Genomic DNA, 15,576 nt, shown 5'->3' on the forward strand with positions numbered 1-15,576 from the left:
ACCTCTTACTTTTAGTGTTATTTTAATGAAGGATTAAAAAAATCAAATTAACTTTTTATTTTAAATACCAAAGAAAAAACAAAATAGTTTTTTTTTGTTTTAGAAGTCTACTTTTGTTTGTTTCCTACCCTTAAATTTCTGTTTCTTTTAATACCTAGCTTTATTTTGTTACATTCTCATTTGATTTCTAAATGGTTGCTTTTGTTGTGCTTTAATAAACAGGTCTCCTATACATCTTGGTTTCTGGATGCCTTTAACTATGCCATCTTAAAGAAGATAGATGTATTAAACCTTAGTATTGGTGGTCCAGACTTTATGGATCATCCTTTTGTTGACAAGGTAAGTGCAAAAACTATGAACATATGTATTTAGCATGGTCACCTCATGGGTCCCAATTCTGAAATGTGTTCTGTGTGGGCAGACCTTTATGACTGTGCAGAGTTCCATTGGCATCAGTGAAGTTCTACACAGATTCAGTCATCTCTCCTTGCAGAGCAGCTTAAAAGATCAGTGCTTTACTGACCGCTATTTTTATTAGAGTGATTTCTATTAAAAAAAAAATAGAATAGTATACAGACTGATGGGTAACGTTTTTAAAGTGCTAGATGGTGAAGTTTTAATAGTGTGACTCTCACCAACGTAAATGGAAAGTTGTTGGCTAAAATCCATTGCTGCTTTTGAAAAATTTACTCCTGAATGGTTTGTTAATTTTGTAATCAGAAACCATTTATCAGACGTTCAGTTGCAAATTTTATATGAGGAAACTTGATTTAATTAAAAGTCGAGTTAATAGGCTGGAATATGTGACTACAAGTCTTTTTCAAAGTAAGTCAGCATTGAAAAGTAAATTTTTAAAATTAGAAGTTACATTTTTCTTTAAAAATTGTTAAGCCCACATTCATCTGTAGTAAAAACTGCAGAACTGTATCTGAATTATGAAGAAATATGACTTAGACTGACAGCCATAGGAACCAATCTTTCAAAAGCACTAAATTCATTACAATGTTTTAAAAGAACCAAAAACTAAAAACCTGCTTTGGAAAGGGCTAAGTAGGTAGTTTGGCACATGAAAATAATTTGTACTGTTCCAAACGCTCTCTAAATTATCTTAATTTAGTTTAATTTGACAATCAAAAGTTTTCTGTTGTCCTTGGAAAATTTGGGTGGAAAGGGCTCAACAGTCTAGTATATACATGTTATTATGCAAGGGTGCAATTACTGGTGGATTATTAAGCATATAACTTAATATTAAAAATTATATGTCTGAGTTGAAGGCATGCAAATCATTTGTCTCTTTTGAAAATCTTGGCCTGCATTAACAGTTGTGTTTATTCTTACTCTTTGAGACTGCGAATTATATTAATGAAAGTGTCAATGGTATGTGTGATGCAAGTACCATTAAAATAAAAAGTGTGGATTTAAGGAAATTGTTGTAGTCAGACCAGTGCAGTACATGTGTAAATAATTTATTTCTTTATTTTTCTGGCTTCAGTACATTGCTTTAAATAATGTGTCTATATTTTTTGTCTTTGCAGGTATGGGAACTGACAGCTAACAACGTGATCATGGTTTCTGCTATTGGCAATGATGGCCCTTTATATGGGTAAGTTTCTTTAAAAGCGTTCGATTAAAAATTTCCTGAAGTACCTGAGGTATAATCCCCTACCTCCTCTTGGGGGGGAAAAAAAATCACAGATTATTCTGTCTTTTGAGAATGAGTCAGGCTGTTTTTTCCACTGTAGATTTTTTTTTTTTTTACCTGAGGAGTACATTCTTGAATTAGATGAGCTGCAGCTATTTAATTCAGCAGTTTTGATAGTATGTAAACGCATAAAAGAAGTCAGTGAGTCCTTCAAACTGACGTTTGCCTGTCAATATCAACAAACTTTTGCGCATGCAAATCTCAAGCTTCAGGGAATGCAAAAATCTCTAAAAAATATATTGATTACTTTTTGGCTCCTCATGTAATAATACTAAAATAAATATCGCTCCTTTTCTTGGTATATGTTTTGATATTTTAAGGGATTTCTTGAATATTTGCTGTAAATGAAGTTGTCAGAAATAATTCACCCCAGGATGTCAGCTGTCAAAGTTGCAAACCCTAGACAGACAAAGAGAACCTGGTGGTGGTGTGCCCGTTATTTTTATTGTCTCCCTCCCACCCCCCTCCCTCTGCTCACTCGTTTTAGCACTCTCAATAACCCTGCTGACCAGATGGATGTGATTGGAGTAGGAGGAATTGACTTTGAAGATAATATAGCTCGTTTCTCATCGAGGGGAATGACCACCTGGGTAAGCTCAAATATAAAATATGCATGGCTTCAAAACATCTAACATGAACTTTCCAGTTCTAACAGAGATGCCCTCTCTGCCATGTTAGCTTTTTAAAATCTCGGTAGGTCCAATCACCTGGGATTAAATTAGTTAATGTGGATGAAAAGGTAAAATGTGCGAAGTATTAAACTGTAATAGGTACATGAGAATTGACAGAATGCAGTCTCTAAACACTGGCGTCAATTAAGCCTTTTTAAGTTCCTTTTTAGGTGATAAAAGTAAATCCTTAAAATAGCCATTTCATCCTCAGAACAGAACTTTATTTTAGTGGGCTTTTAGGTTTTCAGTGCTACATGGAAGTGAGCCAGAGAGACCCTTTTACGCCTTTTGTTAGGGTGCATCCTGTCTTTGCCCTCAAATCACCCAGATTTGTTAGCCACTGTGCAGGATGCTGTGGTTACTGCTTCATTCCACCTCATTCCCTTTGTGGGATCCTAGGTCCACTGTGGGCACTATCATTAGGCAGTCTGTTAACTTAAGGAGCACATATGGGCTTAGTGCTTGTCCCTAGAAGCTGTGCAAACCCTTTGCTACCCTTATTATCGGATATTAGAAAAACTTTTTCATCTAAATCTCCCTTGCTGCAGATGAAGCCCATTACTTCCTGTTTTACCTTCAGTGGACATGGAGAACAATTGATCACACTGCTCTTTATAACAACCCTTAACATATTTGAAGATTATCAGGTCTCCCCCGTATTCTTTTCTCAAGACTAAACATGTCCAGGTTTTTTAACCTTTCCTCATAGGTCAGGTTTTCTAAACTTTTTATCATTTTTGTTGCTTTCCTCTGGAATCTCTCCAATTTGTCCATCTCTTTCCTAAAGAGCGGCACCCAGAGTCCAGGACAATACTAACTGAGGCCTCACCATTACCTGGTAGCTAAGTTCCCTGTAAGCTGCACATCCGCACAGCAGCCTTCTTAGCACCACGCAGGCGCTCAGGGAACCTGCCCAGGGACCTGTAGTTGCCGAGGGAGGGGTGCCCCGGCCCCAACCTAGCCCGGCCCCCAACCTGCCAGGGCAGCCCGGACAGGCACGGACCTGGCCGGGGCAGCCCTCCCCCAGCCCAGACCTGCCATGGCACCCCTCCCCAGGCCTGAGCCTGCCGGGGGTGGGGTGCCTATCCTGAAGCCCCACCCCCGGAGCTGCTACTGTGGGGAGATGCACCTCTCCCCCCCCCCCCCCCAGCACAGGTGCTGCTGCGGGGAGAGAGAGCTGGGGGGAGTCCTCTCTCCCTGCCATAGCCCCGGAGCACCCTCCTGCACCCCAAGCCCCTCATCCCTGGCCCCACCCTAGAGCCCGCACCCCCAGCCGGAGCCCTCACACCCCTGCACCACAACCCTCTGTTCCAGCCCTGAGCCCCCTCCCACACTCTGAACCCTTCGGCCCCACCCCCACCGCATGAATTTTGTTATGTGCACCAATATGTCACCTCCATATTGGTGCACATAACAAAATTCATTCCGTACATGGGTGGGAAAAATTATAGGTAACACTGTCTGGTAGAGTGGAATAATTATCTCCTTTGTCTTACGTGTGACTGATTAAGACTCATGATTTTAAGCTGCCTGAAGAAGTATTAAAATTTTCTGAATATATATTTTTTCTACTTAAAAAAAAAAAAAGTGAAAAGTGTATAGGAACTGTTAATCTAAAACATATACAGAATAGTTTTAATAACATAGGATTTATGTTACGGAATCAGACCTGGGGTCTATCTTGTCCAGTATCCTGTCTCTGACATAGGCCAGCACTAGTAAATGATATGTTGATATAAACATAAACCATTTTTTTAATTAATTTATAGGAACTGCCAGGAGGTTATGGTAGAGTGAAGCCTGACATTGTTACTTATGGCTCTGGAGTGAGAGGTTCTGGTATGAAGGGTGGATGCCGCTCCCTCTCTGGGACAAGTGTTGCCTCTCCTGTCGTGGCAGGTGCTGTCACTTTGCTAGTAAGGTAATAATTAAATGAAGAACATATATCTCAAATGCATTTGATTAACAAGATCTGTAAATTGACTTTTAAAAAGCCTACCAATTAAAAATATTTGTTTCTGCACTTACGAAAATTAACTCTCTGAAGAACAACAAGCACAGTTTTTCCGTTTGAGACTTTAACTACTCAGTAAAAGATTTAAGGGTGGCAATTTTGCAACAGAAAAGCTTCAAAAACAGACTCCAACGAGAAACTTTTGAGTTTGAATTAATATGCAAATTAGATACCACTAACTTGGATTTGAATAGAGACTGGAAGTGGCTGGGTCATTACACATATTGAATCTATTTCCTTAAGTTATGTATCCTCACACCTTCTTGTCAAACTGTCTAAATGCGCCATCTTGATTATCACTACAAAAGTTTTTTTCTCCTGATAATAGCTCATCTTAACTAATTAGCCTCTCACAGTTTGTATGGTAACTTCCAGCTTATTTGTGTGTGTGTATATATATATATATCTTACTATATGTTCCATTCTATGCATCTGATGAAGTGGGTTGTAGCCCACGAAAGCTTATGCTCTAATAAATTTGTTAGTCTCTAAGGTGCCACAAGTACTCCTGTTCTTTTTATAATGAAAGTGCAACTTACAAATGTAGATTTTTTTTTCTTACATAACTGCACTCAAAACCAAAACAATGTCCACTCAATCCTACTTCTTGTTCAGCCAATCGTTAAGACAAAAAAGTTTGTTTACATTTATGGGAGATGATGCTGTCTGCTTCTTATTTACAATGTCATCTGAAAGTGAGAACAGGCATTCGCATGGCACTTTTGTAGCCAGCATTGCAAGGTATTTACGTGCGAGATATGCTAAACATTCATATGCCCCTTCATGCTTTGGCCACCATTCCAGAGGACATGCTTCCATGCTGATGACACTCATTAGAAAAATAATGCATTAACTGAATTTGTGACTGAATTCCTTGGGGGAGAATTGTATGTCTCCTGCTCTGTTTTACCTGCAGTCTGCCATATATTTCATGTTCTAGCAGTCTTGGATGATGACCCAGCACATGTTGTTCGTTCTAAGAACACTTTCACTGCAGATTTGACAAAACGCGAAGAAGTTACCAATGTGAAATTCTAAAGATACAGCACTTGACTCAAGCTTTAAGAATCTGAAGTGCCTTCCAAAATCTGAGAGGGACGAGGTGTGGAGCATGATTTCAGAATTCTTAAAAGAGCAACACTCTGATGTGGAAACTACAGATCCCAAACCACTGAAAAAGAAAATCAAGCATCTGCTGGTGGCATCTGACTCAGATGATGAAAACGAACATGCGTCGGTTTGCACTACTTTGGATCATTATTGAGCAGAACCCGTCATCAGGATGGACACTTCCTCTGGAATAGTGTTTGAAGCATGAAGGGACATACGAATCTTTAGTGCATCTGGCACGTAAATATCTTGCAACGCCAGCTACAACAGTGCTATGTGAACACCTGTTCTCACATTCAGGTGACATTGTAAATAAGAAGTGGGCAACATTATCTCCTGCAAATGTGAATACACTTGTTTGTCTGAGTGATTGGCTGAACAAGAAGTAAGACTGAGTGGACTTGTAGGCTCTAAAGTTTTACATTGTTTTATTTTTGAATGCAGTTATTTTTGTACATAATTCTACATTTGTAAGTTCAATTTTCATGATAGAGATTACACTATAGTACTTGAATTAGGCGAATTGAAAAATAATATTTCTTTTGTTTTTTTTACAGTGCAAATATTTGAGCACTGTACATTTTATATTCTGAGTTGTAATTGAAATCAGTATATTTGAAAATGCAGAAAACATCCAAAAATATGTAAATAAATGGTATTCTGTTATTGTTTAACAGTGCATCTTAAGCGTTTCCATTGAAAAGTCACTTAAGTGATAGTCTCCAGTTTTTAACCATAGGTTATGCATGTAATAGATTGTCAGTTACATTTTACTTAAATTGAATGGATTAGAATAAGTTTAGGGCTTGTCTACACTTGAAACACTACAGCAGCACAGCTATAGACCCTCACTACTGTGACAGGAGGGGTTCTCCTGTTGTCATAGTAAATTCACTTCCTGAGAAGTGGCTTCTAGGTTAACAGAAGAATTCTTCTGTCGACCTAGTGCTGTCTACGCTGGGAGTTAGGTTGGCTGAGCTACTTTGCTCAGTGGTGTGAATTTTTCACATTCCTGAGCGATGGAGCTGAGCTGACTTAACTTTTGAGTGTAGACCTGGCCTTAGTCTCATTTCTCATTCCATGCCTAGCCCGAGATAAGAACAGGGCTTCCTAAATGTAATTTAATAAACATTTGTCATTTTTAGCACAGTTCAGAAGCGTGAAATGGTGAATCCAGCTAGCATGAAGCAGGCCCTGATTGCATCAGCACGTAGGGTTCCTGGAGTTAACATGTTTGAGCAAGGACATGGCAAACTGGATCTTCTTAGAGCCTACCAGATCCTTAATAGCTATAAGCCACAGGCCAGGTGAGTGTTAATTTTTCGTTAATTAATAATCTATTCATGTTAATGTTATTCATGTTGTTCTGAGCATTTGTTTTAAAAGAAAGTCACACATCTTGCTCAGCTGAGCAGTCTGCATGCTCACATGGTGAAGAGAATTCGCATATAGGTTACAGCAGGGGGCGGCAACCTTTCAGAAGTCTTCATTTATTCACTCTGATGTAAGGTCTCACGTGCCAGTAATACATTTTAACCTTTTTAGAAGGTCTCTTTCTATAAATCTATAATATATAACTAAACTATTGTTGTATGTAAAGTAAATAAGATGTTTAAAATGTTTAAGAAGCTTCATTTAAAATTAAATTAAAATGCAGATCTTACCAGTTTAGTGTGATTCTTGCCCTTGCTTTTCCTTGCTGAGTTTTGCAATGTCTGGCACGTATTGGGATACTTTAAGCTGCACGCAGGCTTCTGAGTGATCAGTTGTTAACCAGCTCCAAGAGGGACAGAGGACAGATTTCATGTGTGAAAATACCTGTTCACATAGGTATGTGAATCCAAAAGCTGAAAGCATTGCAAACTCAATTTTCTTCAAACAGTTAAATTTCACTGGCAGGGACGTCCAGCAGGTCAGAATAGAGGCCCCATGATCTCTCTCGGTAGCATCAAGTGCACTCCGCAGATCTCCAAACTTTGATGCCCACAATTCTGAGCTTTTTTACTGAATGAGCTGCATTTCGAAATCTTCAACACCCATCCACTGTCTGCACCCCTCACTGCCCCAGGGTGAGGCCAGCTGTAGAGCCAGCCGGGACCTCAGGCCAGCAGCAGAGCCCCCCAGACTGGTGGCCGGGACTCAGGGCCGGCAGCGGGTTAAGCGGGGCCGGCGGCCAGAACCCCAGGCCAGCAGCGGAGCCCCTGGGAATGGTGGCCAGTACCCGGGCAGTGTGAGTGCCACCTAAAATCAGCTTGTGTGCTGTCTTTGGCATGCGTGCCATAGGTTGCTTACCCCTGGGTTACATAATTCAAATGGAAGAGTTTAATGAAAAGCCTCTTGTCAGAAGCCATCATTAGGCCTTGCTTTGAGCAGGGGGTTGAACTAGATGACCTCCTGAGGTCCCTTCCAACCCTGATATTCTGTGATTCTGTGTTTCTTAAAATTAGAGAGGAATAGGGGCCTGAATCTGTCACCTCTTTATTATGAAAGCTTGTACATTTTCTTTCCTTCCTTAGTTTAATCCCCTGGGTATGTAGTGGAAAATTTAACACTTAAATAGAGAAATAATCCAATTTCAGTTATCCAACATCAGATTATTTTTATTGTGCTAAATTGTGTCCTGTTAGTTTTTCTTTTCTTTTCTTTTTTTTTTTTCATTCTAAAAATTAAATAACTTTATTTCTCATAGAAATGTAGAGTTGCAAAGGACCTCAAAGATCATCAAGTACATCCCCCCATGCTGTGGCAGGATTACGTATCACCAGACCATCTGTGCCATAAAACTTTCTCATGTTATATTTTAAATTTAATCATGGTTTTTAAGTCTCAGACTCATTGGAAAGAAATATCAGAGCTGTGAGAGGGACTATAGCTTGCTAATTTTACCTCTGACTTTTTAACATGATTGTGTTTTATGTGCTTTTTTCATTTACTGTATTTTTTTTATTTTTTTCAGTTTGAGTCCAAGCTACATTGACTTGACGGAATGCCCCTACATGTGGCCCTATTGCTCCCAACCTATTTATTATGGAGGAATGCCAACTATTGTTAATATTACCATCCTTAATGGTATGGGTGTCACTGGGAGAATTATAGACAAGGTAAGACAGCAGTAGCTATGACTTGGAACAATAGTGTTTCCCGTTGAAGAGCTGCTTTTTCTGACTGGAGAGCAGGTAATACTTTACCATGCCAAATAAAAAAGTAAGCACAAACCCGGTACACCTAGAGCTGTGTGAATAATGGATTTTTTGAATTGTTAGCAATTCTGAAAAATCAAAACCTGTTTCGTTTTGGATCGAACTGAAAACAAAAAAATTTTCAGCAATTCCAAAAAGTCAGAAAATGTTGAGCTGGGTTAAAACATTTAGTTTCAACCCAACTCAAAAGATTTTGTTTCAGTTTGGGGAATTTTGACAAAAGCAAAGGAGGACAGGAGTTGTAACATGTCTAGAGGATGGGATGGCTCCCTTACCAGTTTTAGCCCAGTGCTTAAGGCTCTCGCCTGGGATGCGGGAGTCCTGGGTTCAGTCCCCCATCTGCTTGCTGTGGAGAAACTATTTGAACTTGAGTCTCCCACATTGCAGCAGAGCACTCTAACCACTGGGCTCAACCTCTCCTACTGAAGCTGTTCCACTTTTTATGAGGTATTAGTCATTGGATCAGGGACTTGAACTTGGGTTTCCCATGTCCTAAGTGAGTGACCTAATTACCAGGTGATAGTCAACCTTAACTCTGTTTCCCACAAAAATTCCTTCATCAACATTTTAAAATAATTACCAACACGTTCTGTTTTCTACTCTGCAGCCAGACTGGCAGCCCTATTTACCACAGAATGGAGATAACATTGAAGTGGCTTTCTCCTATTCCCCGGTATTATGGCCTTGGTCAGGATATCTAGCAATTTCTATTTCTGTAGCAAAGAAAGCTGCGTCTTGGGAAGGCATTGCTCAAGGTCATGTCATGATCACAGTATTGTCCCCCGCAGAAAATGAAGTAAGTTTACCTCATTTCAGTGTTTTATCATGTAGTGATAAATGAATATCCCTCTAAGTGGTTGGTTTAGGTTTATAATCTTGGGTGCAGTTGAATTTGGGGACAAGGTTTAGTAATCTGAGCAAGAAATCTAACAGTTGAGGGATCTAACCAGGAAATTAATGCACTTAAACAAAGAAGCAAACAAAAACCCCTTTCACATGGCCAACTCCGTAGAGAGATGAGGCTAATATAAATTGTAAGTAAACTGGTGGAATATAGGAAATCTTCACAGGTTGATAATGAATTAGAATTATTTTTCTCTCCATAAAAAGAACTAATTGTTTTGGAGAACCTTCTAAAGTCTCAAATGTTTAAAGCACCTGTAGCACCGAAGTTTTTTTTAAAATATTTTAAATTCTGAGCATAAATGTAAACCACTGAATATACAAAGGATTTTTTATAATGGGGTTACAATACTTGTGTGCTTTATGGGATTAGACTTTCATCTCTGAATACTGGTTGCTGGCACTGGAAACCTGTTCCTGGATTTAGTGGGTAAACTTGGCAAATAAAAATCAAAAATCATTCTTCAGTATTTCTGGATCTTTATAATCCTAAATGAAATTGTAAATACTGTTTTAGGAAAAGTATTTCATTATTTTTGTTTTCCTTTTTTTCTTCCAGTCTAAAAGTGGTGCAGAGCAGACTTCTACTGTGAAGCTCCCAGTAAAAGTAAAGATTATTCCTACCCCTCCTCGTAGCAAGCGAGTCCTTTGGGATCAGTATCACAATCTTCGTTATCCACCAGGATACTTCCCCAGAGATAATTTGAGGATGAAGAATGATCCTTTAGATTGGTGTGTCTCTTCAGTTTTATCTGAGAAATTGTAACTAATTTCTTGAGTTTATTTCTTGACTGTATGTTAATGACATGCATTACAGTACAACCTCGCTATAACACCCTTCGTAATAGCAAACCTTAGGCTATACCGAACCTGGCCCTTGGATCCCATCCCAAGCTTCGCCTGCTGCAGCAGGGGGCTGACAATTCCTCTGGCTTCAGGGCTGCGGGGGAGTGGGGGCACACAGTTCCTCCGGCTGCCAGAGGAGCTGTTTGCCATGGTCCCGGGGCCAGAGGAGCTCTCAGTTGTGCTGCGGGACTCAAAGTGTCAGCCACCCTTTCTCCCCCACACACAGAGCAAGGTTCTTTCCCTATAACGAACCACTGGCTATAACAACCAAATGGCTTGGATCCCCAGGGGTTCGTTATAGCGATGGTGTATTGTACCTTTATTGTCTAGGGAACATAATCCCACTTCCAGCATATAACATGGGGAATTTTATTTTCTAATAATTTCATGGAAAACGATATAGCTTCTAGATGGAGTTCTCGAGCTTTATCTGTGGTTTATTAACAACTTATTTAAATTATTTCCTGGATTTCTGAAGAAAAGTTTGACATCTCTAAAGAGTGAAATGTATTTGAAAACTAAGGCTTCATCTTAAAGTGCTTTGCTCTTATTTAAAAAACAAAACACCTTTACAAATTCAGCTAGATTCATTCATAAAACTCAAAATGAAGGTTCATTTTTAAAAATAACTTAATAGTTTAGTTTAGTTACAGATTGACTATGGCATTTTCTCAGCTCCGCTATTCACTTCGTGAAAGGGAACTGGTATACATGTTATTGTCTGTGTTGGCACACGTCAAAGCAACCTGAGAGATCCCAGACGAGGGCCTCTGCTTTTTCAGAAATGTCTCCGTATTGGTCCCTCACTCCTAAAGAAGTTGATGTTAGTGCCAAAAAAGGGAACCTACTCCAGAGTCTGACTCGGCTGGAGACAAGGACTGTGGGCACTGTGTAGGAGGGAGCACACAGTGAGAAAGCAATGGGAACCAAGCAGGTTACAGGTGCTGGGTGTCTTCTTCTGAATAGCTGCCTGGGGAACTGGGATACTCGTCTCCCTAGAATGGCTCTTGGCAAATGGCAAGGAGCTGTTTCCACTGGTTTCAGCAGTTCTCCAAAGTCAGTTCCACTTACTTGCTTCATCTCAGCTGGTTTTAATATGGGGTTAATTTTTCTATTTGAAATGTGTAATAAACAAATACTAATGTATTTCATAAGAGGCCTCAACTCAGCCTTTAGTGTTGTTTGTGTAATTCATTGCACTCTATTATCTACACTTACAGATGATACAGTTTGCACAGAATTGTGCATAGAGTTGATTATGCATGGAAAATTAGAAGCCATTATTTGAAAATGTATCTTTTAGAAAATAAAATAAAAATTGACCCTATAACAAGATAATGTAATTTATGTTTGTGCATGTGATGTTTACATTTCTTGACCACTGTTTTTGTTTACTTTTATTTGTATTAGGAATGGTGACCACATCCATACAAACTTCAGGGATATGTACCAGCATCTAAGAAGCATGGGATATTTTGTTGAAGTTCTTGGTTCACCATTTACATGTTTTGATGCTAGTCAGTATGGTAAGCAGTCATGCATTGTTTATGTTCTGTTAATTTCTTTTAGAAGCTTTCTTATCTTTGTAAGGGATTGAAAAGATCTGAAAAAATACTAGAGAGTACATGCTAATAGAAAAATAACTGCATACATTATAAATGTGTCTTTAATTTTACAAAGGAAGTTTCTCTGTAATATTCCATTTTCGACAGTACAATTAGTCAATTCCCCTTTCGTTGTATCCAAAAATATTTAATGGGCTGAGAAGGAGGAAAACTCGTAATTCAATCTGCCATAATGTTCTGATTTCCCTAGCCCCTATATCGCATTGTATATTGAATCATAGAAATGTATTCTCACTACAGTGTCTGAGACTGTTGCTTTGGTGGTGAATCTTGGTCTTACATTGTTCATGGGTTTAATTAATATTATGGCAGGCTGCCAAAATCTTCCAGAGGAAGGGAAGTGAAAGGGCCATGTTCAACAGTTTACATTTCATGGGACAAAGAGATGGTACCTCGGTAGCTTTTGGGCATCCCCCCCTGCCAAATATCAAAGGACTGCTGCAAATAAGGGAAGTGTGAGAACGTAAAGAAAAGGTCGCAAGAATCCTTTGTAATGGGCAGTGTTAGATAACCTTAATATAGGGTTTGCTATAATGATAAGTAGAGCCACCTTGCATGCTGTCTTCATTTAGTTGCTGGAGAATAGGAACCCCTTAAGACAAATGCCAGCGTAGCTCAGATAAATGCCTATTGAAAGGGACCCCTATCATGAATGGGTCTCTAGTGACATAGTCACATGGATGCTGCCAAACAAGGTTCTCTTGCATGACAACGAACTTTGTTTCAGCCTCATACATTTAAATACTCTAAATATTAAATTCCTTAAATTGGGTTAATAATGGAAATCTTTATATGAGTTAAACTGTAACAGCATTCACTGAAAAATCAAATGACCTGTTGGGCTTTCAGAAATTAGACTAGAACTGTTTTTTTGCATAAATGTAATAAACTATAAATGTTATCCTGTCACATATGGATAAATATACAAAACTACCTTCAGTCAAAAGTGGAAATGAATTTGATGTTCATTCTACTTAACTGTCCAATATATATTGAATAGCATTTTCTGTATAAGAACTTCATTTGCAGAAGGGGTAGGAGGCGATGGGATTCTCTTCTGTGTTCTTGGTGATGCTGCAGTTTGTAAACACTTCCAGTTGAAATGCTTTTGTCTTATTACCATTTTATATACAACAAAGCAAATAGGAGGGGAAAAACAATTCCAATAGACAGCTTTGAAAGAGGAGCTCTCGCAATATTAGAAGAAAGAAATAATAATGTTAATGTACCTCTTATTAGGAAATGTTTTATTACAGAAAGAGTGAAGAATTAAGGTGCCTCGATAACTAGTAGCAAATTAACATGTCAGTTGTTTATTCCAGGGTATTCAAGTATATTTTTCCAATTACTTTTCCTATGGAGCAAATAAGTCACCTTCTTATTTTGTTTGGTTATTTATAATAACGTTGTGAAATAACCAAGACCGTTTTTTAATCTTCTGCATCAAAAAGGCAGCAAGAAGTCTCAATATTTTTTTTAATCTGGTTATTATGACTTCACAGCAGCTAGAGTAATAAATGATAGTATTTGAACAGAAGGAAAACATGGAGATAGATCACTAAGCATATAGTCTTCTGTATTAAAGCAAGCAATTACCATTCAAATCTTTACTGTGTCTTTGGCTAGGATTCATTCTTCATTCTTGTATTATCAAGCATAAAAATTAAACTTGTCATCAAAGTAAGAAGCATTACATATTAAAGGATATCCAATCCATCTCATGTAAAGACTTAATCACTGGTTTGTGTATTTACATTAGAGATGTTACAGAATTCCTCTTCTTCCCCTACATATGCACAGCTTCAAAACAAACGCTGATCCGTGTAATATTCACTACTGAGTTGTTTTCATGTTGGTATTTTCTTACACATATTGTTGAAGCCTTCCTGTTTTAATGGCTGTATGTTCCTGCTTATGCTGGCAAGTCACTGATTTTGTTTGAGAGATTTTAAGGTCTTGTCAAAGGGAAAATCCTGGCTAAAACATAACTATAGAGTCACTATCAGTGCATCCTTTATTCCTTACTATAACTTCCTCTGTAGCATGACACATTAAAGGAGTTGGTGATCTTAATCCAGTACCTACATCCTAGAAACCATTATTAAAATTGACACTTATTATTGGCATTCTTGAAAGAAACTAAGGATTGAAAGGAAATGAGACTGATTCCCTTAAAGGGGGCTCCTTCAGGTCACTTTGGAGCATATTTTTAGGAAGGCATGGGGACACAGCACAGATGCTACCTTCTGCATGAGTTCTGTAGATAGAGGTTACATTACATTGGTTAGATCTTCAGAGATTATGAATTCTGTTTGCTCTGTTTATGTAGGGACCTTACTGATGGTGGACAGTGAGGAAGAATATTTTCCTGAAGAAATCACCAAGCTAAGGAGGGATGTTGATAATGGACTCTCGCTAATAGTGTTCAGTGATTGGTACAACACTTCAGTGATGAGAAAAGTCAAGTTCTACGATGAAAACACAAGGTATCAGTTTGTGGGGGAGGGCCTGTGGGAACCACAACTTAACATAATTGCTCTTTATAAGGAGGTCATCATAAAAAAAATAAACTTGTCAATTGTCTTAGGTAATGCAGTAACATTATTTTAGTATTTGCAGTCTTTCCCACAATATGTATAAGGAAGGGAATACTGCAGATGCTACATTCACTTTGTCTTTATCAAATGGCAAATGGGCATGTTTTTAACAGCAATTGCTGTAAATATATATATATATTATATTAAGACAACATATGTCACAAATATAGAGACTAGAAAAAGCAATGACTACTTAAAAAAAAGTTCTCAGTTGTCAGTTTTTGGGAGGAGAATGGGAAGGAGAGCGTAATTATGAATGGTATCAGTTAGCTAAGTGATCCAGTATTCAAATATCTGAAATAATTCCTATATATTTTATAAAGGGGAAATACGTTAGCATCACTAATAATGAAAAATTTAATATTTGTGGGGTTAAAAATAACTAAAGATTAGAAAACTCATCAGTCAGCTTTGTGTTATTTTTAACCTAGAAATTATCCAACCAACTGTTAACAAACAATATTTTCTGTTACTGGAGACATCAGAAGTTCCTTATTCTCTCGGACAGCTTTTAAATGATTTGGGCCATTGGTTTTTTTACTTCGTTGCCAAACCAAGTAGACGTGTCAAAATGTTTTATTTCAAGGTGTTTTTTGTTCTGTTCTGCTAAAGCACACTTTGTTTCACTGTAAAGCTGGACCACATTGAGAATTTCACATTTGTAATGTTAATTAACTTAGGCTGGGATTTTCAAAGGAGCCTAAGGGAGTGAGGTGCCTATATCCCATAGAAATGCAATGGGATCTGGGCACATAACGCACTTCAGACCTCTTTGAAAATCACAGTCTTAGTGTTCAAACTGTCACCACCAAATAAACATTAACATTTATGTCCTTGAATGTACTGATAGCTTTGGTGCATTCTGAATATCATCCAGGGAGATATTGGAACTTCTGTCATGAAACAAA

At 38.3% G+C, this 15,576-nt stretch overlaps 1 protein-coding gene across 1 annotated transcript in view; it reads left to right on the forward strand.

Annotated features, from left to right (window-relative positions):
• MBTPS1 (membrane bound transcription factor peptidase, site 1) overlaps positions 1-15,576 on the forward strand; it is a 42,948-nt gene that overhangs the window by 14,742 nt on the left and 12,630 nt on the right. The window contains exons 7-16 of the mRNA XM_048816445.2: positions 223-339; positions 1,536-1,603; positions 2,190-2,292; positions 4,143-4,294; positions 6,643-6,804; positions 8,454-8,598; positions 9,305-9,493; positions 10,160-10,332; positions 11,857-11,972; positions 14,401-14,557. Of these exons, the coding sequence (XP_048672402.2) occupies positions 223-339; positions 1,536-1,603; positions 2,190-2,292; positions 4,143-4,294; positions 6,643-6,804; positions 8,454-8,598; positions 9,305-9,493; positions 10,160-10,332; positions 11,857-11,972; positions 14,401-14,557 (1,382 nt within the window). The remainder of the gene's footprint in view (positions 1-222; positions 340-1,535; positions 1,604-2,189; positions 2,293-4,142; positions 4,295-6,642; positions 6,805-8,453; positions 8,599-9,304; positions 9,494-10,159; positions 10,333-11,856; positions 11,973-14,400; positions 14,558-15,576) is intronic.

Source organism: Caretta caretta, chromosome 12 (assembly GCF_965140235.1).
Source record: "Caretta caretta isolate rCarCar2 chromosome 12, rCarCar1.hap1, whole genome shotgun sequence".
NCBI lineage: Eukaryota > Metazoa > Chordata > Testudines > Cheloniidae > Caretta > Caretta caretta.